The 20,624-nt window shown below is 44.6% G+C and overlaps 1 protein-coding gene across 1 annotated transcript in view; it reads left to right on the top strand.

Moving 5' to 3' along the window:
• The window catches only part of rictora (RPTOR independent companion of MTOR, complex 2 a), a 238,748-nt gene that overhangs the window by 156,888 nt on the left and 61,236 nt on the right, over positions 1 to 20,624 (top strand). Inside the window, exons 27-31 of the mRNA XM_059644956.1 lie at positions 4,256 to 4,343; positions 5,825 to 5,917; positions 15,225 to 15,331; positions 16,902 to 17,131; positions 19,289 to 20,333. Coding sequence (XP_059500939.1) covers positions 4,256 to 4,343; positions 5,825 to 5,917; positions 15,225 to 15,331; positions 16,902 to 17,131; positions 19,289 to 20,333 — 1,563 coding nt within the window. The remainder of the gene's footprint in view (positions 1 to 4,255; positions 4,344 to 5,824; positions 5,918 to 15,224; positions 15,332 to 16,901; positions 17,132 to 19,288; positions 20,334 to 20,624) is intronic.

Here is a 20,624-nt window from a genome sequence, read left to right as displayed (position 1 = left end):
CAGTATTGCAATGCTTGAGTTCCTTGTCAATGGTTAGAAATTTTGTTGCCATCGTGCATTAATTTAATAACTGAAAAGTTGTTCTTTTTGAAATGACAGTTGTAATTGGAGGACCAGGGTCCATATTTTTGGCATCACTCTCTTTAAGATGAGAAATCAAGAAGTCATGGTTAAGTAATGCTCATCGTGGATTTAAGACTTTGTAGGAGAAAGAGAAGCTTGAAAATGGAGGTGGTTTTGTGGAGTTTAGTTGTAGGTCAAAATGTAAACATCTAATGCAAACATGGTGATTATGATCCCAAAATGGCCTGCACACCAATGAACAAACAATGGATACTCCCTCCCAAGTCAAATTTCACAGTGTAAAGCTTTGATTTTTCTAGTACAGAGGGACTATTTGAATTATCTACAGTGAAATCTAGTTGGGTTTTGAAATGCTTGTTCTGCTTCTGCCTGTGAAATTATGTGTCACAGTGTGAAATTAGTAATAATTAAGTGAAGAACAGAATTTACCTCTGCAATGCCTACACATTTTTTAGCACTCCTTCTGTGTTTCACATCAGAAGAACATAAACTTTGGAAAAAAAGCAAAGTATTATAGATGCTGGAAATCAAAAACAGGAACAGAAATTGCTAGAAAAATTCAGCAAGTCTGGCAGCATCTGTAGTGAGAAAGCAGAGTTAATGTTTCAGATCCAATGACCCTTCTTCAGAACTCAAGAACTCAGTATACATTGAAAATTTGAACTTCAATTTGTGACGTAAGTCAAACTACGTGCAAAGTTACGCCAATGAATGTTCACACCTAACTGATTGGATAGCTCCTAACAGGATTTTTGGAACAAGTAATTATTACAGTATCACTTCTCAGCCATTACATGTAAGAAACATTTTCAGTCATAGACCATAGAACATTACAGCCCAGTACAGGCCCTTCAGCCTTCGATGTTGTGCCGACCTGTCATACCAATCTGAAGCCCATCTAACCTATTCCATGTACATCCATATGTTTGTCCAATGACAACTTAAATGTACTTAAAGTTGGCGAATCTACTACCGTTGCAGGCAAAGCGTTCCATTCCCTTACTACTCACTGAATGAAGAAACTACCTCTGACATCTGTCCTATATCTTTCACCCCTCAATTTAAAGCTGTGCCCCCTCGTGCTCGCCGTCACCATCCTAGGAAAAAGCCTCTCCCTATCCACCCTATCTAACCCTCTGATTATTTTATACGTCTCAATTAAGTCACCTCTCAAACTTCTTCTCTCTAACCAGAACAGCCTCAAGTCCCTCAGCCTTTCCTCGTCAGACCTTCCCTCCATACCAGGCAACATCCTAGTAACTCTCCTCTGCACCCTTTCCAAAGCTTCCACACCCTTCTTATATCTTATAATATGACAACCAGCTATGATAGAAATAATTGTGACTGAATATAGGGTTACCACATCAGCCCTAACAGGTCGTTCATTTCATTGCGATGCGTAAAAGTTCAGCTATGTGGTGCAGTGACAGCATTGGAAGTAATTTCTTGTATGTGAAGAGGTCTGGAATATCCTGAAATTTTACGAAGAGGCATTTAAAGACAAGTCCCTCTGTTATCAGTCTATGAAAACTAGACAGAAGTTTAAATATGCTTGAGAGTCCTAGATCTAACTTTGTTTGAAGTGAATTTAGTTTTGACTGCGACAAATAGTAGGAACTACAGATGCTAGAGAATCTGAGATAAGGAGTAGAGCTGGATGAACAGAGCAGGCCAAGCAGCATCAGAGGAGTAGGAAAACTGATGTATCAGGCCCAGACCCCCCTCCAGAAATTGGGGGGGGGGGAAGGGATTCTGAAATAAATAAGGAGACGGGGGAGGCAGATGGAAGATGGATAGAGGAGAAGGTGGGTGGAGAGGAGACTGACAGGCCAAAGAGGCGGGGATGGAGCCAGTAAAGATGAGTGTAGGTGGGGAGTTGCAGAGGGGATTGGTCAGTCCAGGGAGGATGGACAGGCCAAGGAGGCGGGATGAGGCTAGTCGGTAGGAGATGAGGGTGGGAGGAAGGGATAGGTGGGAGGAAGGACAGGTTAGGGAGGCAGGGACAAGCTGGGATAATTTTGGGATGCGGTAGAGGGAGGGGAGATTTGGAAGCTTGTGAAGTCCACGTTGATACCTTTTGGTCTGCAGGGTTCCCAAGTGGAATATGAGGTGCTGTTCCTGCAACCTTCAGGTGGCATCACTGTGACACTTCAGGAGGCCCATGATGGACATGTCGTCTGAGGAATGGGAGAGATAGTTGAAATGGTTTGTGACTGGGAGATGCAGTTGTTTATTGTGAACTGAGCGGAGGTGTTCTGCAAAGCAGTCCCCAAGCCTCTGCTTGATTTTCATGATGTAGAGGAGGCCACAACGGGAACAGCGGATGCAGTATACCACATCAGCAGATGTGCAGGCGAACACCTGCTTGATGTGTAAAGTCTTCTTGAGGCCTGGGATGGTGGTGAGAGAGGAGGTATAGGGACAGGTGTAGCACTTGCTGCAGTTGCAAGGAAAAGTGCCGAGTGTGTTGGGGCTGGAGGGGAGTGTGGAATGGACAAGGGAGTCAGGGAGGGAGTGGTCCCTCTGGAAAGCAGATAAGGGTGGGGAGGGAAAGATGTCTTGGGTGGTGGGGTCGGATTGCAGATGGCGGAGGTGTCGGAGGATGCTGCGTTGGATCCGGAGGTTGGTAGGGTGGTACGTGTCGACAAGGGGGATTCTGTTTTGGTTGTTACTTTGGGGAGGGGATGTGAGGGATGAGTTGTGGGAAATGCAGGAGACACGGTCCAGGTAAGTTCATCTGGACCATCTCTGATACCTCTCTCTCCTTCCTGGACCTCTCTGTTTCCATCTCTGACAACCACTTGGAAACCAATGTCCATTTCAAGCCTACTGATTCCCACAGCTACCTAGAATAGCTACTCCTCCCACCCACCTTCCTGCAAAAATGCCATCCCCTGTTGCCAATTCCTTCGCCTCCACCGCATCTGCTCCAAGGATGAGGCATTCCACTCCTAAACATCTCAGTTGTCCTCATTTGTCAAGGATCGCAACTTCCCCCCATTCAGTGGTCAACAGCGCCCTCAACCGTGTCTCCTGCATTTCCTGCAACTCACCCCTCACACCCCGTCCCCACAATAACAACCAAAACAGAATCCCCCTCATCCTCACGTACCATCCACCATCTCCGGATCCAACGCATCATCCTCCGACACTTCCACCATCTGCAATCCGACCCCACCACCAAAGACATGTTTCCCTCCCCATCCTTATCTGTTTTCCAGAGGGATCACTCTCTCCGGGACTCCCTTGTTTGCTCCACACTCCCCTCCAGCCCCACCACACCTGGCACTTTTCCTTGCAATCACAGGAAATTCCATACCTGCCCTTACACCTCCCCCCTCTCCCCCATTCCAGGCCCCAAGAAGACTTTCCACATCAAGCAGATGTTCACCTGCACATTACCTGTTGTGGCCTCCTCTACATCGGGGAAACCAAGCGGAGGCTTGGTGCCCGCTTTGCAGAACACCTGTGCTCGGTTCGCAATAAACAACTGCACTTCCTAGTCGAGAAACATTTCAGCATCCCTGCCTATTCCTCAGATGACATGTCCATCCTGGACCACAACGATGCCACCCAAAGATTGCAGGAACAGCCCCTCATATTCTGCTTGGGAACCCTGCAGCCAATTGTATCAATGTGGACTTCACAAGCTTCAAAATCTCCCTACCCCATCCCAAAACCATCCAGCTCCACACACTTTGTTATCTCGGATTCTCCAGCATCTGCAATTCCCATTACCCCAGCTTGTCCCTGCCTCCCTCACCTGTTCTTCCTCCCACCTATCCCCTCCTCTCTCCTCAAGCCCCACCCTCATCTCCTACCGACTAGCCTCATCCCGTCCCCTTGACCTGTCCATCCTCCCTGGACTGACTTAACCCCTACGTAACTCCCAACCTGCACTCACCTTTACTGGCTCCATCCCCGCCTCTTTGACCTGTCTGTCTCCTCTCCATCTGTCTTCTCCTCTATCCATCTTCTATCTGCCTCCCCCTCGCTCCCTATTTATTTCAGAACCCTCTTCCCCTCCCCCATTTCTGATGAAAGGTCTAGGCCCAAAACGTCAGCTTTCCTACTCCTCTGCTGCTTAGCCTGCTGTGTTCATCCAGCTCTACACCTTGTTATCTTAGTTTTGACTGCTTTGTTTTTATTCATGTACTTTTTTTGATTCTAGGTTACAAAGACCCTATGTTTACTTGCCAATTCACCTGTACGGCCAGTTGGTTCATCATAAAACTGGCTGTCATTTGCTCGAAGCACAGGTGAGGAAGCTATCGCGCTTGTACTGTTTGGAATGATTTAACACAGATACAGTATACTCCTACGACTAAAGGTTGCAGGAATGAAAGCACAAGATGCAGAGGTTTGAAACAACAACTTTTTTCTCCCTCTCTCTGTACAGATTCCAGTATTTTATTTTCTAATTTCAGATGGAATCAAGCTTTGTGTGTCAAAGGCCGATGTATAGATCTGGGGAAAGATTTACTCTGCAGCTAATCTTGCCCTAGGATGGGAACAGTTTAGAGAAAACCTTATTTTCTATCTAGTTCTGTGCTGGGAGTGTTTGATGGAATAAGAAGTGATTTTTAAGAATAATAACAAAGTTGCTTGAAAAGCTCAGCAGGCCTAGCAGCATCTGTGGAGGAGAAAACAGAGTTAACGTTTTGGGTCTGGTGACCTGATGGTGGTTGGGAAAATGTCAATTTATATACAGAAAATAGGGAGGTGGGTGGGGTAGGGAGTAAATGATAGGATAGAGTCCAAAGAGAGAGAAAGACAGTTGGACAGACAAAGGAGTTGCTAATGATCAGGCTGGGAGGGTGAATAGTTGTTATGGGGACTGTTAGTACTAACAACACAGGGTGTGTAGTGGGAGGCTGTGTGGTTACAAGGCCTGGTGTGTGGGGTGGGGAGCTGGGACATGGGGGAGTTCAGCCCCGAAAATTATTGATCTCAGTATTGAGCCCAGAGGGCTGTAGGGTCCCCAAGCGGAAAATGAGGTGTTGTTCCTCCTGCTTGCACTGGGCTTCACTGGAACACCGTAGCAAGCCGGAGACACAGATATTGACCAGGGAGCAGGGTGGTGCATTGAAGTGGCAGGCAACAGGTAGTTCAGGGTCTTTTTTGAGAGCAGCACGTAGATGTTCTGCGAAGCAGTTGCCAAGTCGACACTTTGTTTCCCCAATGTAGAGGAGACCACTTTGTGAGCAGCGAATGCAGTAGACTAGGTTCTTGGAAATGCTGTTGGTGTTGCTTCACCTGGAAGGTATGTTTGGGATCCTACAGCCCTCCGGACTCAGTATTGAGATCAATAATTTTAGTGCCTAAACTCCCCCTGCCCCCCACCCCACATACCAGGCCTTGGTACCACATAGCCTCCCACTACACAACCCGTGTTGTTAGTCACTAACAGGCCCCATTAACAACTATTCACCCTCCCAGCCTGATCGTTAGCAACTCTTTTGTCAGTCCAACTGTCTTTCTCTCTCTTTGGACTCTATCCTCTCGTTTACTTCCTATCTCACCCACCTCCCTATTTTCTGCGTATAAATTGACGTTTTCCCAGCCACCATTAGTTCTGAGGAAGGGTCACTGGAACTGAAATGTTAACTCTGTTTTCTCCTCCACAGATGCTGCCAGACCTGCTGAGCTTTCCCAGCAATTTTGTTTTTGTTCCTGATTTACAGCATCCACAGTTCTTTTGGTTCTGATTTTTAAGAATGTTGCTGATTTTTATTTACAGAGCATCGTTCCAGACCTGAGCTACACTGTGCGTTCACCAGTACTGGATAAGTGGGATGGCATAAAGCAGTTGAAAGCAGCACTTTGGGCCTTGGTACGATTGTTTTCTTTTCCAATCTCTAGCTTTTGTTTATAGCTGTTTTCTTTTGCTAGGTACTGTACTATTTTAATGGGCAGGCAATGACTTAGTGGTATTAAGTCTGGACTATAAATTCAGAGACCCAGATAATGTTCCGTGGAGCTGGGTTTGAATCCCGCCACGGCAGATGGTAGAATTTGAATTCAGTAAATATCTGAAATTAGGAATCTAATGATGACTATGAATCGATTGTCAGAAGAACCCATCTGGTTCACTCATGTCCTGTACGCAGGGAAACCATCATCCTTAACTGGTCCGGCCTACATGTGACTCCAGACCTGCAGCAATGTGGTTGACTCTGAACTGTCCTCTGGGCAACTAGGGACAGGTAGCAAATGCTGCCTAGCCAGCGACGACCTCATCCGATGAATGAATGAAGAAAACATACATTATATGCACTGGTATCGTTGCACACTTTCACCCAAGTATTCATAGGTGTCTCCTCACTTGAAACTGCACATCACAACGTAGTGGTTAACCTGAGTACTAGAGTTAATTCTAATACGCATTGGTTCAGCACTGCTTACACTGAACAGAAGGCGCTTAGCTGTGGGTCCTTTTGGCCCATGTGGGTCACTAAATGAACTTTCTGAGCCAACTAGGGACATAACAACAAGGTATTGCTGACAAAAAGAACTTGACCCCTGAAGTAGAACTATGAGAAAACAACAGTGTTCATTTTGAGATCAGTTATACGTTCCTCTTCTTGCCTCTATTGTGCTGTTAAAGCATTAATCTTAATGGACATTTGTTATAACAGATGACATATTGTAGATAAGATTGAATGTGAGCAACGCTGGCTGGGCCAGCATTTATTAGCCATGCCTAATTTTCTTTCGAAAATAGTGGTGAGCTGTCCCCTTGAACCACTGCAGTCTCTTTTGTGAAGGTACCCCCACAAAGCTGTTAGGGATGGATTGAGGAACAAAACAAATTGCTGGAAAAGCTCAGCAGGTCTGGCAGCATCTAGGAAGGAGAAAGCAGAGTTAACTTTTTAGGTCCGGTGACCCTTCCTCAGAACTGATGGTGGCTGGGAAAATGTCAGTTTATATGCAGAAAATAGGGAGGTGGGTGGGGTAGGGAGTAAGCAATATGATAGGGTTCAAAGAGAGAAAAAGACAGTGGGACAGACAAAGGAGTTGCTCACGATCAGGCAGGGAGGGTGAGTGGTTGTTAATGGGGACTTTTGGTGACTAACAACAGGGGGTGTGTAATGGCAGGCAATGGTGCGTGGGGTGGGGGGCTGGGACATGGGACAGTTTAGGCCCTAAAATTATTGAACTCAGTATTGAGTCTGGAGGGCCGTAGGATCCCCAAGTGGAAAATGAGGTGTTGTTCCTCCAGCTTGTGTTGGGCTTCAGTGGAACACTGCAGCATCCCAGAGACAGAGGTGTTGGCCAGGAAGCAGGGTGGTGCGTTGAAGTGGCAGGCAACAGGTAGTTCAGGGGCCTTTTTGAGAACAGAACATAGATGATGTGCGAAGTGGTTGCCAAGTCTATGCTTCATTTCTCCAATGCAGAGGAGACCACATTGTCAGCCACAAATGCAGTAGACTAGATTCTGGGAAGTGCAGGTGAAGTGCTGCTATGTTTGGGCCTTTGGATACTGGGGAGGGAGGAGGCTTTGCACCTTCGCTGGTTAGAGGGGAAGGTGCCATAGGGCTGTGGGGAGGTGTGGGGGTGAAGGAAGTGTGGACTGGGTCTCCCAGACAGAACAGTCCCTGCAGAAGGCAGACAAGGGAGGGGAGGGGAATATGGTGTCTGATGATCATCAGGATGTGGATGCTGGGATGATAAGTGAGGATAAGGGGAATCCTATCATTGTTGTGGGAGGGAAGAGAAGGGGTGAGGGCGGAAGTGTGGGAGATGGGTCAGACCTGGTTGAGGGCCTTGTTGACAACGGAGCTGGGGAATCCTCGGTTGAGGAAGAAGGTGGACATTTCAGAGGCTCGCTTGTCGAAGTTGGCCTCGTCTGAACATATGCGACAGAGGAACTGAGAGAATGGGATGGAGTCTTTACAGGTAGTGGGGGTGTGAGGATGTATAGTCCAGGTAGCTGTGGGAGTCAGTGGGTTTGTAATGGATGGATTGAGCACAGTCAAGGAAGCGCGATATATTTCCAAGCCAGGATGGTGAATGGCTTGGATGGAAACTTGCAGGTGGTGATGTTCCCATATATTTGCTTCCGTTTGGTTGCCGGTCTGCTACCTAACCCAAGTAAATATTAGCAAATGTATAGGAGTTACAGTAAATTAAGTAGTGCATCGTTGGTTATTGCAGCAAATGAAAGGGTTATGGTTCATACAAAACCTCCATATTGATCAACCCTCCAGCATTCACGATAAAATCAATGAGTTAGTCACCCAACTAGATCTAAACAGGTATGATATAGTGGGGGTTACAACGACATAGCTGAACAGTGGCCAGGAATGGGAACCAAATATCAGGGATTTTCACTTTTTAGAAAGTGTGGTCAAATAGGAAAAAGAGGTGGTGTAGCACGGCTGATTAAAAAGGAAATTGTGACTGTGAGGAAGGATATTAGTTCAAAGGAAGTAGAATCTGTACGGATTGACCTTAGAAACATAGAGACAGAAAACGATAGTCTTGGTTGTATATAGACTTCCAAACTCTAGTAGTAGTATTGTGGAAGGCATTAAAAAGGAAATTATGAATGCAAGTTATAAAGGTACAGCTGAAATTGTGGTAACTTCAATCTGCATCTAGGTTGGCGAATCAAATGAAGAGCAATACTGGAGGGGAGGGATTCCTGGAACATTTATGTGCTAACTTTATCAATTAATCTATTGAGGAACCAAGTAGAGAAAATGCCATCCTTGACTCTGTATTATGTAACAAGAAAGGAATAATTGATGATCTATTTGTGCATGAGCTCTTTGGGAAGAGTGACTGCTATAGAATAGGATTCTTAATTATGGAAAGCAAATAGTTGTCTCAGGTCAAGGTCCTAAATTCAAATAAAGGAAATTGTAATAGTATGAGGTCTCAGCTAAGTACTGAAGAGATGACAGTAGATAGATAATGGCAAACATTTAAAGAGTCCGTGGAAGAACTGCAAAATGCCAGTCTAGCATAAAAATAAAATGTGGTCATACCATGGCTAACAGGGAAAATAGTATCAAGAAAGAGGCATACATTTTGGTCAAAAAACAGCACCGTCCCTGAGGATTGGGAACAGTTTATGACCTGACAAAGGGAGAAAAAGAACTGATCAGGAGGGGCAATATAGAATGAGAGTGCAAAAACAAAGTTGCTGGAAGAGCTCAGCAGGTCTGGCAGCTTCTGCGGAAGAGAAAGCAGAGTTAACGTTTCAGGCCTGATGACCCTTCCTAAGAATGCCTTTCTGAGGAAGGGTCACCAGACCCGAAACATTAACTCTGCTTTCTCCTCCACAGATGCCGCCAGACCCGCTGAGCTTTTCCAGCAACTTTGTTTTTGTTCCTGATTTACAGCATCCGTTGTTCTTTTGGTTTTTATATAGAATGAGAGTAATTTTGCAGGGACCATTCAAACTGATAATACAAGCTTCTGAAGCTATGTAGAGTCGTACAGCACAGAAACAGCCCCTTCAGTCCAACTTGTCCATGCTGACCAAGTTTCCCAAACTAAACTATTCCCACTTTTCCTCATTTGGCTCATATCCTTCTAAATCTTTCCACTCAATTACCTGTCCAAGTGCCTTTTAAATATTTTGATTTTACCTGCATCTACCACTTCCTCCGGCAGTTCATTCTACATAACCACCCTCTGTGGAAAGGTTGCTCCTCTCATCTTGAACTTATGCACTTGACAGCAAAATTTTCTGCGTGGACAATTTCATTTAAACCGGATAATTTTCTTCAGTTACAATAACCATTAAACTTAAAAATGCAATCAGCTTTTATCGGGGAAAACAGCTAGCAGGATAGAAGATAACTTGGTAAATTCCTATATGTGGTCAACCCATTATGAAAGTTTTCAGGCACATGCTCCAAGAAGCCAGGCTAATGTAGAATGAAAAACTATGTCTGTTGCATGTAAAATCTCTACACTTCACTCAGTCATAGGATCATTGACTTGTTAATTTTGTAGGCAGATTAATTCAATAATTCTCAGTTTCCCAAATTAAAGGTCTCTTTCCTTTTCAAGATCTTCAGCACCCACCTACGTTTGGTACACCACCCATGTCCTCCATCTCCTCCAAGACTTACAATTCCTCAGCCCCCAACACCTCATCTTCACCATGGACATCCAGTTTCTCTACACCAGTATTTCCCATGAGGAGGGCCTCAAAGCCCACTGCTTCTTCCTCTCCCAAGGCCTAACCAGAGCCCCTCCACCCGTACTGTCATCTGCTTAATGGAACTTGTTCATACGCTCAACAACTTCTCCTTTAACCCCTCTCACTTCCTACAAACTAAAGGGGTGGCTATGGGCACCTGTATGCGCCTGAGCTATGCCTGCCTCAACGTAGGATATGTGGAACAGTTCCGCTTCTGCTGTTACCCTGACACCATCCCTCACCTCTTCCTTTGCTACATCGATGACTGTATTGGCACTGCCTCATGCTCCCAAAAAGAGCTGGAGCAACTCATCAACTTTACTAACACCTTTCACCCCAACCTGAAATTCACCTGGACCCCTCTGTCTCCGTCTCTGGTAACTGTCTCAGCATCAGCATCAACATCTGTTTCAAACCCATAACTCCCATAGCTATTTTGACTAAATCTCCTCTCACCAGCCCTCCTGCAGGAATGTGATCCTATATTCCCAATTTCTCTGCTTCTGCCGCACCTACTCCCAAGATGGAGCATTCCACTCCCAGACATCCCAGATATCCTCCTCCTTCAAGGATCATAACTCCCCTCATGGTGATTCATAATGCCTTCAACCGCAAATCTTACATTTCCCGCACTTCTGCCCTCAATCCCCCTTCCTCCAACAAAAATAAGGTCAGAGGCCCTCGGTCCTCTCATACCACCCCACCAACCTCTGCATCCAGCACATCATCCTCCGTCAGTTTTGCCACCTGCAATCAATCTCCTCCACCAGAGATATTTCCCTCCCCACCCCTATTTTTCTTCTGTAGGGACCACTCACTCTACAACACCCTCGTCAGCTCCACATTCAACACCTACCCCACCATACCCAGCACCTTTCCCTGTAACCGCAGAAGGTGCTACACCCACCCCTACACCTCCCCTCACCTCCATCTAAGGCCCCAAACAATCTTTCCAAATCTGATAGGGATTCGGTTGTACCTCTTCAACCTAGTCAACTGTATCTGTTGCTCCTGATGTGGTTTGCTCCACATCGGTGAGACCAAGTGCCAACTTGGTGACCGATTTGTGTAGCATCTGTGCTCTGAGCGCTATAATCAACAACACCTTCTGGTTGCCAACCATTTTAACTCTCCCTCCCACTCGTTGGGTGACGTGGCCATCCTGGGCTGCCTCCAGTGTCACAATGAGGCCAAAAGTAAACTGGTGGAACAATACCTCATAATTCCTCCTCGGGAGCTTAAGGCCTGATGGCCTCAAATCGAATTCATCAGTTTCAAAATCTCTGCCCCCCCCGCCGCCTCATCCCTTGTCCAACACTCCATCTCATATGTTCCTCCTTGACTTGACACAACCTGTCCATCCTCTTTCTCACCTATCCACCCCACCCTTCCCACTGACTAATCCCCAATACTCCCTACCTGCATCCACCTATTGCCATCCCACCTGCCTTCCCCAGCCCCACCCACCTCCTTTTATTTCCATCTCCCCAGTCCTGATGAAGGGAATAACCCAAAACATCCTCTGCTGCCTGACCTCCTGTGTTCCTCCACCTCCACACTGTATTGACAAGATTTTCTGCTCTAATTTTTGATCTGTTGAGCTAGCTATGAAGAGGGAAAGATCAGTAAAGATGAATATAGGTTCCCCACAGTCGGAAATAGGGAAATTTATAATGGGAGACCAATTAAATATATAAATTCATTATGTCTTCGCAAAGGAAGACAAAATATGGGGAACAGAGGCCTAGTGGAAAGGAGAAATTGAAAGAAATTGATAGGAAAAATGGGATTAAAGGAAAATAAATCCCCATGGCCAGAGTACTTAAGAAGGTGGCCCTAGAAATAGTAGGTGGTCATCCTCTTAACTTCTTTAGACTCTGGAAGAGTTTCTATGGATTGGAGGCGACCATTATTTAAGAAGGGCATCAAAGAGAAAACAGCAAATTATAAACCAATTAGCTTGATATTTGTAGTGGGCAAAAATGCTGCAGTCCATTATAAAAGATGTAATAGCAGAGCACTCGGAAGAGAGTGGCATCATCAGAATCAGCATGGATTTATGAAGGGGATATTGTGTCTGACACATCTGCTGGAATTTTTTGAGGATGTAACTGGTAGAGTGGATAAAGGAGAGACAGTAGATATGGTTTACTTGGACTTTCGGAAGGCTTTTGACAAGGTACCACATAAGAGATTAGCATGTAAAATCAAAATGCATGGCTTTGAAGGTTTGTGTGCTGAATGGAATGAGAACTGACTGGCAGACAGGAAACCAAGAGCAGGAATAAACTCTTTTCCTGAATGGTGGGCAATGACGAGTGGGTACTGCTTGGAACCCAGCCATGACTGAATCCTGGGATGGTGGGACTGAAAAACAGAGGATTGGTTAGGACTATATTTCATTAGAGTTTTTAACAAAGAGAGGGGATCTCATAGAAACATACCTACTTCTAACAGAATTAGACAAGGTAGATGCAAGAAGGATGTTCTTGATGACCAGAGAGTCCGGAACTAGTAGTCACAGTCGAAGTGTAAAAAGGGTAGGCCTTTTAGGACAGATGAGAAATTTTTCCATGTGGAGATTAGTGACTCTCTGGAATTCTCTGCCACAGGAAAATGTTGAGTCCACACTTTCAAGTGATGTGGGTAGAGTTCTCAACACTAAAGTTATCAAAGAATAAAGGGAGAAAAACCGGAACATCGTACTGAGTTGGATGATCAGCCATCATTATATTGAATGGCGGATCTGACTCAAAGAGTTGAGTGGCCTACTCCTGCTTCTGTGTTGCTATGTCCCTCCAACTCAGTTAAGTTCCTATCCACTGTATTGACAATGACATCTTCGCCTGTCAAATCCTTTTGCAGCAACTTGCTATGATGATGACATTTAACCGTAAATTCCAACCCCTGCACACTCAGCTGCTCTAATTCCTGATTTTTACCGACCCTCATTCTTTCTGCAATATGGAAGGAGGAAATCATTTGATAAGGATGATAAATCTTTGGAATTTTCTAGCCTAGTAAGCAGTGGAGAGTTCCTCATTTGAACCTATTTATGGAAGGCAGACTTAGTCAGATTTTTAATTTGTGATGGAATTGAGAGTTATGACAAGGGGAAATGTGCAAGTGGAATTGAGGCCACAGTTAGATTAGCTATAAATTTATTGTTGAGCAGAGCAAACCCACTGGCTACTCCTATTTCATAAATCTTAATTTCTTGTCAATCTAGTATTCATTCCAGCTCAGTTCCGTGGAACCATATTTCTATGGACTGAATGATGCACTTCATTCTCCACTGTCATCCCAGATTGAAGTCAGTTTGGAATTCATGCACGGAAAAGCCAGTTGCATTTCAGCCATTTTACTCTTGGTAGGGCACTAATAGTCTCAGGTGAGAGTTGCTGCCCCAACTGGTAGGAGATCCCACCTTAAAGAACTGTCAGCCCAGCTGTAGTTCCAGCAATGATCTGTGTGTCCATTTGTGCAGTTAGTCTTCCCTGGTGAAGACATAATTGAGGCCTGACTGAAGAAAAATCTGCTGTGTTGTGCCAGGCAGAGCCCAGTGAAGGGAGTGAGGAATGGCCTCAAGAGCCAGAGAAAGTGTTATGACCTTGAGAGGGGATCTAGACCTTTATAGAGGTTGATAAAATTATGAGAGGCATGGATAGATTAAATAGACAAGTTCTTTTCCCCGGAATGGTGGATGGGGGAGGGATGGCCAAAAGCTACAGGGCATAGGTTTTAAGGTGAGAGGGGAAAAATTTTAAAGGGACCTAAGGGGTAGCTTTTTCACGCAGAGGGCAGCACATGTGTGGAATGAGCTGCCAGAGGAAGTGGTAGAGACTGGTTGATTACAACATTTAAAAGGCATCTGTATGGTATATAAATAGGAGGAGTTTAGTGGGATATGGGCCAAATGTTCGCAAATGAGACTAGATTTATCTAGGATATCTGGTCGGCATGGACGAGTTGGACCAAAGGATCTGTTTCCATGCTGTACATCTCTATGACTATGGTTAGTGCAGTCACTTCCAAAGAAGATTTACAGCCTACCAGGCTCCAATCTAGCTTGTAAAAAACTGCAATGCCGCTCAATTGGTCTGGAATGCCCCTGTCATGGGGAAAAAAAGCAGGAAGTGTTGATGGCGTAGTGGTAATGTCACTGAACCTAGTAATCCAGAACACCATGCTCATACTCTCAGGGCATGGGTTAAGACCGTAAGACATAGGAGTGGAAGTAAGGCCGTTCGGCCCATCGAGTCCACGCCGCCATTTAAATCATGGCTGATGGGCATTTCAACTCCACTTCCCAGCTCTTCCAAACCTGCAACACTCTCCCCGTAGCCCTTGATTCCGTGTGAGATCAAGAATTTATCGATCTCTGCCTTGAAGACATCTAATGTCCTGGTTCTCTGCTGTTGTGACACTATGGCAGATGGGGAAATTCAAATTCAGTAAAAACCTGAAATAAAAAGCCATCCTCCTGGCAACCATCTAATCACTGCCAGTTGTCGTAAACATTCATCTGGCTCATTGATGTTCTTTTGGGAGAGAAGTCTGCATTCCTGATCTGATCTGATCCGATCCGATCCGATCCGACCTGGCCTAGTTGTGAATCCAGACCCACAGCATGTGGGTAACTCTTAACTGCTGTCTGTGCAATAACGGATGAGCAATAAGTTTTGGCACAGGCAATGTCAGTAAAATCTTACCTTTTTTTAAAAAAACAGACCAGCTAGGGGCAAGCAAAAAAAGCTGCAGTAGCACCCCCTGACCTGGCTGTCAAACGGCAGCATGGAAGTGTAACAGAGCTCTATATTACTGCTAGCTTGAAAACCTGCTCCAAACCCGTCTGTTTAACAGTGCTTTCAGTTGCATGTTTGTTTTCTGGTTCTTACTCAATTTTTGATTATTTCTGCATAAATAATGCTAGACAATGGTTAGTGCGAGGTTTCCAACCCAAATGTGATGTGTGTTTCAGGGTAACATTGGCTCGTCAAACTGGGGATTGAACTTGCTTCAGGAGGAGAACGTGATCCCGGATATTGTAGCCCTGGCCCATGCTTGTGAAATTCTCTCTGTTAGAGGGTATGTAGTGAACCTCATGGATGTGGATCTAAATGTGCATGATAGTGAGGTAGCCACCGTTAGTCCCTCAATTACCTCAGCAACATACTTTTCCCTCATCTGAACTCACTGTAGATTATTGAGGTTTTCTGTATTCATTGAATATACAAACTATACTTATTGCTTTCTGACATTTAGCAAATCTTTAAGGTTAATAACTTGCCCTCATGATGAGTCCCAGGTATTTGTTGTCTTTTCAATAAACCATCTGAATACCTCAAAGGGCTTACAGGTTTTAGCTCACTTCCAGATATCAGGATCCCTCTTTTGTCTGTGTACACCTACAACAAGACCTGGATAACGTTCAATGATAATGGGAACTGCAGATGCTGGAGAATCCAAGATAACTGAAGGGTCTAGGCCCAAAACGTCAGCTTTTGTGCTCCTGAGATGCTGCTTGGCCTGCTGTGTTCATCCAGCTTCACACTGGATAACATTCAAGTTTGGTCTGATAGTGACAAGTTCACACCACACAAGTTCCAGGAGTGAATAAATGCAGTGGTAACATGAGCAGGTCAGAATCTAGGAGCGCTTGCAGGTAATTCATCTCCTGACTCTTTAGAGCCTAATCATCATCATCATCATCATCAAGGCAGAAGTCAGGAGTATGATGGAATACTCCCCATTTTCCTCGATGGATGGAGCTCCAACAGAATTTGATACCATCAGGACAAAGCAGCTCACTTGGTTGGCACCCCATCTCATGGCACCTTCAACATTTACTCCTACCACCAGCATTAGCAATGTGTACCATCTACAAGAGGATCCAAGTTACTCACAAAGGCTTTGATAGCACCTTCCAAACCTGCAACACCAAGACAAGATGCATGCAACAACACCACCTACAAGTTTGTCTAAGTGCCACACTGTCTTGCTGTTCTTTCACTGCAACTAGTTCAGGATCCTGGAACTCCCTCCCTCACAGCACTGGAGGTATGTCTACACCAAAATCTTGGCAGTAGCACCATTCAAACAGAGCAGCAAATGTTTCTGTTAGAAAAAGCTACTGCTTTTATCAGTTCTGTTCATGCTTTAATGCGTTGAAACTTGATATTTGTTATTGGTGCCACCATTGCAGTTGCTGTAAAGCAATGTGCAGCATGTTTATACTGATCCCAATCACTGGGTAGTGCATAACTTTGATGGAGCACAATCACAGGATTGATTTGCTCAAAATAAAAGACAGTGATGGATCATTTGACTTTGTGTTGTTGGTGTAATTACTGCAGTAGGTAAAAAAATGCTTGACAAATGTAAGCTGACGTCAGCATAGTTTTATGAAAGTCATGTCATTGCTGATTATCCTCGCATACTTTAACAATCAGTGAAGTAATGGATAGAAGTGGGTGATCAGTGGATTTCCTTCCCAATTCTTTTCTCTGGTAGCAGGCCTGATAACCATTCTGAATTTTATTCTCTAGTAAAAGAAACATTAAATGGCTATTTGATATCCAGATTTGTGCCTTCAGAAATTGATTTAAGCATGGCTCTATGATTCCACTGACATGTATTCCTTTTTCTACTCCCACAGGACCTGTCTGTACGCACTGGGTCTCTTGGCAAAAACAAAGCAGGGATGTGATATCCTGAAAAACCATGGTTGGGATTCAGTCAGGCACAGTCGCTTGCAGCCCTGGCCTGTGGCCCCTGATGACATGGAGCAACTATACAGTGAGTTGTCCTCAGTCCCCAGTACACTGAGTCTCAATTCTGAATCTACCAGTTCCAGGCATAACAGTGAGAGTGAGTCCGTGCCTCAGAGTAAGTATTGCATAAAGTGGACTAGCCTAAGTGCAACTAGCATAATGAGGTTATCTTATCTTCGAGTGAAATGTGCAGTGTTTCCTGACTGGTTATTTATTTCCCAATCATACAACATTTGTGTTCCCCTCTTCTGAGTGTGTTGATCTCTGCTAAGGGATAGATGCTTGGCAATCGTACATACAAGCAATTACAAGCATCTAAGCAATTGAACTTGAACTTAAAATCCACATGACCAATCACATTATAAAATAGAGACATAATTTGGCATGTTCATACTAATCATTAGAAATAGAGCTGGCTCCTATTAGCCAAACAGATCAGAAGATGCTAAGGAGAAGCAGCATTTTAATTCTTCCATGCAGTTGAGTATGCTGGCATTTGTTGTCCATCCTGAAATGGCCCTTGAAGTGAGTGGCTTGCTCATTCATTTCAGCAAAAACAATTAAGAGTGGTACATATTACTGAGTGTCGAGAGACATATGTAGGTCAGACATGCAAGGATGACACATTTTCTTCCTTAGAGGACGTTAGTGTACTAGATGCGTTTTTACAAATATTAGCAGTAGTTTCATGGTCTTTATCTCTGAGACTAATTTCAGTTCCAGGTTTGTTAACTGATTTTAAATTACCCAGTTGCGTTGTGAGATTTGACTCTCTGACCTCACAGTATTAGCCTGCCCCCAGGATTACTCGTCCAATTATTTTACTACATCTTAACATAAAAGTAGCTCCTGGAATTTCTCTTTGAATACAGTAAGACCATTCTGTTGATGTTGCCTGCCTTGGAACAGTGAGGTCAAATGACTGACGATTTCGATATAACCTGATTCTATTCTGTAATGTTTTAATGCAGTAATTGTGCTGTTTCTATATTATGTAACTTTTTCCTGATTTGCTTTGTCTGCATCAATGTAAGAGATGTGGGCACTAGGAAATGGACTGTCCATCCATTCCTGAGATCTGTAGTCAGCGTCAAACATTCCCAGGACAGGGACCGCATGGAGTCAGAATGTATAACTCACTTTATTCTACTGCATCAAACATTCCCAAGGCAGGTATAGCTCAAGGTTAGAAACAGAGTAACGCTCCCTCTACACTAGCCCCATACAGTAGGGTTACAGTGCTCCCTCATGCTGGCTCCTAATATGCATTAGCATAAGAGCCTCTTTGCTGTCACCAGCCAACCTTCTGTTCTCTGTTAATAAAATAATCTATTTTACACCGTGGGTGTGACACTTGTAATTTATCAATTCAATGCCATTGCAAATGGTAACATAGAAACACAGAAGATAGGGGCAGAAGGAGGCCCTTGAGCCTGCTCCACCATTCTTCATGATAATGGCTGATCGTCCAATTCAATAGCTTAATCCTGCTTGTCCCCCCATAACCTTTGATCCTATTCACCCCAAATGCTATATAGAACGTAAAACAGACCAATACAAGACAGATCCTTCAGCCCACGATGTAGTGCTGACCTACTATCGACTCTAGGAACTAATCTAGTCACCTCTTGAATGCATACAATGTTTGGACATGAACTACTTCCTGTGGTAATGAATTCCAAAGGCTCACCACTCTCTGGGTGAAGAACTGTCTCCTAATCTCTGTCCTAAATGGTCTACCCTGAATTCTGATGCTGTGATCCCTGGCTCTGAACACATCCACCATCAGGAACATGATGTCAGCATCTATCCTGTCCGGTCCTCTTAGAATTTTAATAGTCTCTGTGAGATCACCCCTCATTCGTCTGAACTCTAGCGAAATCAGTCTTACTGTTGTCAATCTCTCCTCATACGTCAGAGCCACCATCCCTGGAACCAGCCTGGTAAACCATTGCTGGACTCCCTTGAGAGCAACAACTTCCTTTCTCAAAAGGAGACCAAAACTGCACCCAGTATTCCAGATGTGGTCTCACTGAGGCCCTGTACAACTGAGAGAGGCGATGCTTTCTGCAGTAATGTCTGACAAAGGTAGATTGAAGCCAAGCTCCAAAATATTAAAAGGCTAGGTCTTGAGGTGGCTGCAACAATCAGTTCCAAGCAGCTGCATATGTTTTGTTTCAACTTTAATATCTCAATTGGGCAAGATTCCATAGAACTCCTTACATCATGTATAAAAGTTCATGAATATGCTGTGGGCTTCTTTGTGTTACAGGCATGTTTATTATGGAAGATGATCGCTATGGCAGCAGCACAACCAGCACTTTTTTCCTCGATATCACTGAGGAGGGTGATCAGTTTTTGGAGAAGCCCAAATCAGCTAAGGAGAAGGAACGAAGCCCCTTGAGCATCCTCAGCTCTTCTAGATTTGTCCCTCGGCGCTTCTTCAATAATCTGACTTCATTACCTAGCAAGAAGCTGCGCAGTAGCAGCGATTCCAAATCCAACAAGACAGCAGCAGATACGAAGCAGGTTCAGCGGCGCATTCGTGCTGTCACTGAACCAGCCAACAGCACTGAGTATTTGCACACTGAGGTGTTTACCAGCATCTTCAATGGTAACCGATTGCACAAGAGCCATACATTGAGTTTAGAGACCTCCTTTGTTGGGAGTAGGGATCACGGCAATAGAGGAAGCTCACAGAGCATCTCTGAGTCTGAACTAAAGCGTCCAAAGACTATGTTGCGGGATAATCACCAAGAACCGATCATAAAGGATCGGTCTATGGGTGACAGCACAACTGGCACACAGTTCAAAAGCCGCAGCCAGAGCTTTAACACTGATACAACAACAAGTGGAATTAGCTCTATGAGTTCTGTCAGTTCCAGTCCATCTGGTGAAACAGTCCGCCTGGACCCTGCCAATGCTGACACAGACTGTGGCAGCCTGAATACAATCGTCAGTGCACGGACAGTGAAAACCAATGTCTCCCTCACACCCCAGTCTAATCACCTACCTCTGTCCAAGTCAAATTCTGTGTCACTTGTCCCTCTGGGGTCATCTCACACACTCCCCCGAAGGGCGCAGTCGCTGAAAGCACCTTCAGTCACTACCATAAAAAGCCTGACCGACTACAACTTTAGTTATACAAGCCCACGTGATGCATTTGGGTATGCCACATTGAAACGACTACAGCAGCAGAGGATGCATTCATCACTGTCACACTCTGAAGCCCTGGCATCTCCAGCAAAAGATGTGCTGTTTACAGACACAATTACCATGAAGACTGGCAGCCTGGATTCACGGTTGACGCCAAGAAGGTAAATATATCTGTTCGTTAGTTAAATATAGCAATGTACCACATATTCAGAAAGTAGGATCTCTGAGGGGTACATAATAACATTATTTTTCTGTGACACTCCTAGCCCTAATTGAAAATTCTGGGACATCTGAAAAAGTTGTAACAGCAGCAACTTGGATAGTACCTTTAATATAATTAAACACCCCAAAGTACTTTGTAGACATCTTGAAACAATTTGCATGATACTAAAACTCTCAGGAGGACATTTGTTCATGTAATGATCCCGGCTGACATACTGGGCGAGTAAGGT

The sequence above is a fragment of the Stegostoma tigrinum genome, chromosome 3 (genome assembly GCF_030684315.1).
Source record: "Stegostoma tigrinum isolate sSteTig4 chromosome 3, sSteTig4.hap1, whole genome shotgun sequence".
In the NCBI taxonomy this organism is placed as follows: Eukaryota; Metazoa; Chordata; class Chondrichthyes; order Orectolobiformes; family Stegostomatidae; genus Stegostoma; species Stegostoma tigrinum.
Note: the sequence above shows the minus strand (reverse complement) of the source record. Positions and strands in the feature narration are given on the sequence as shown.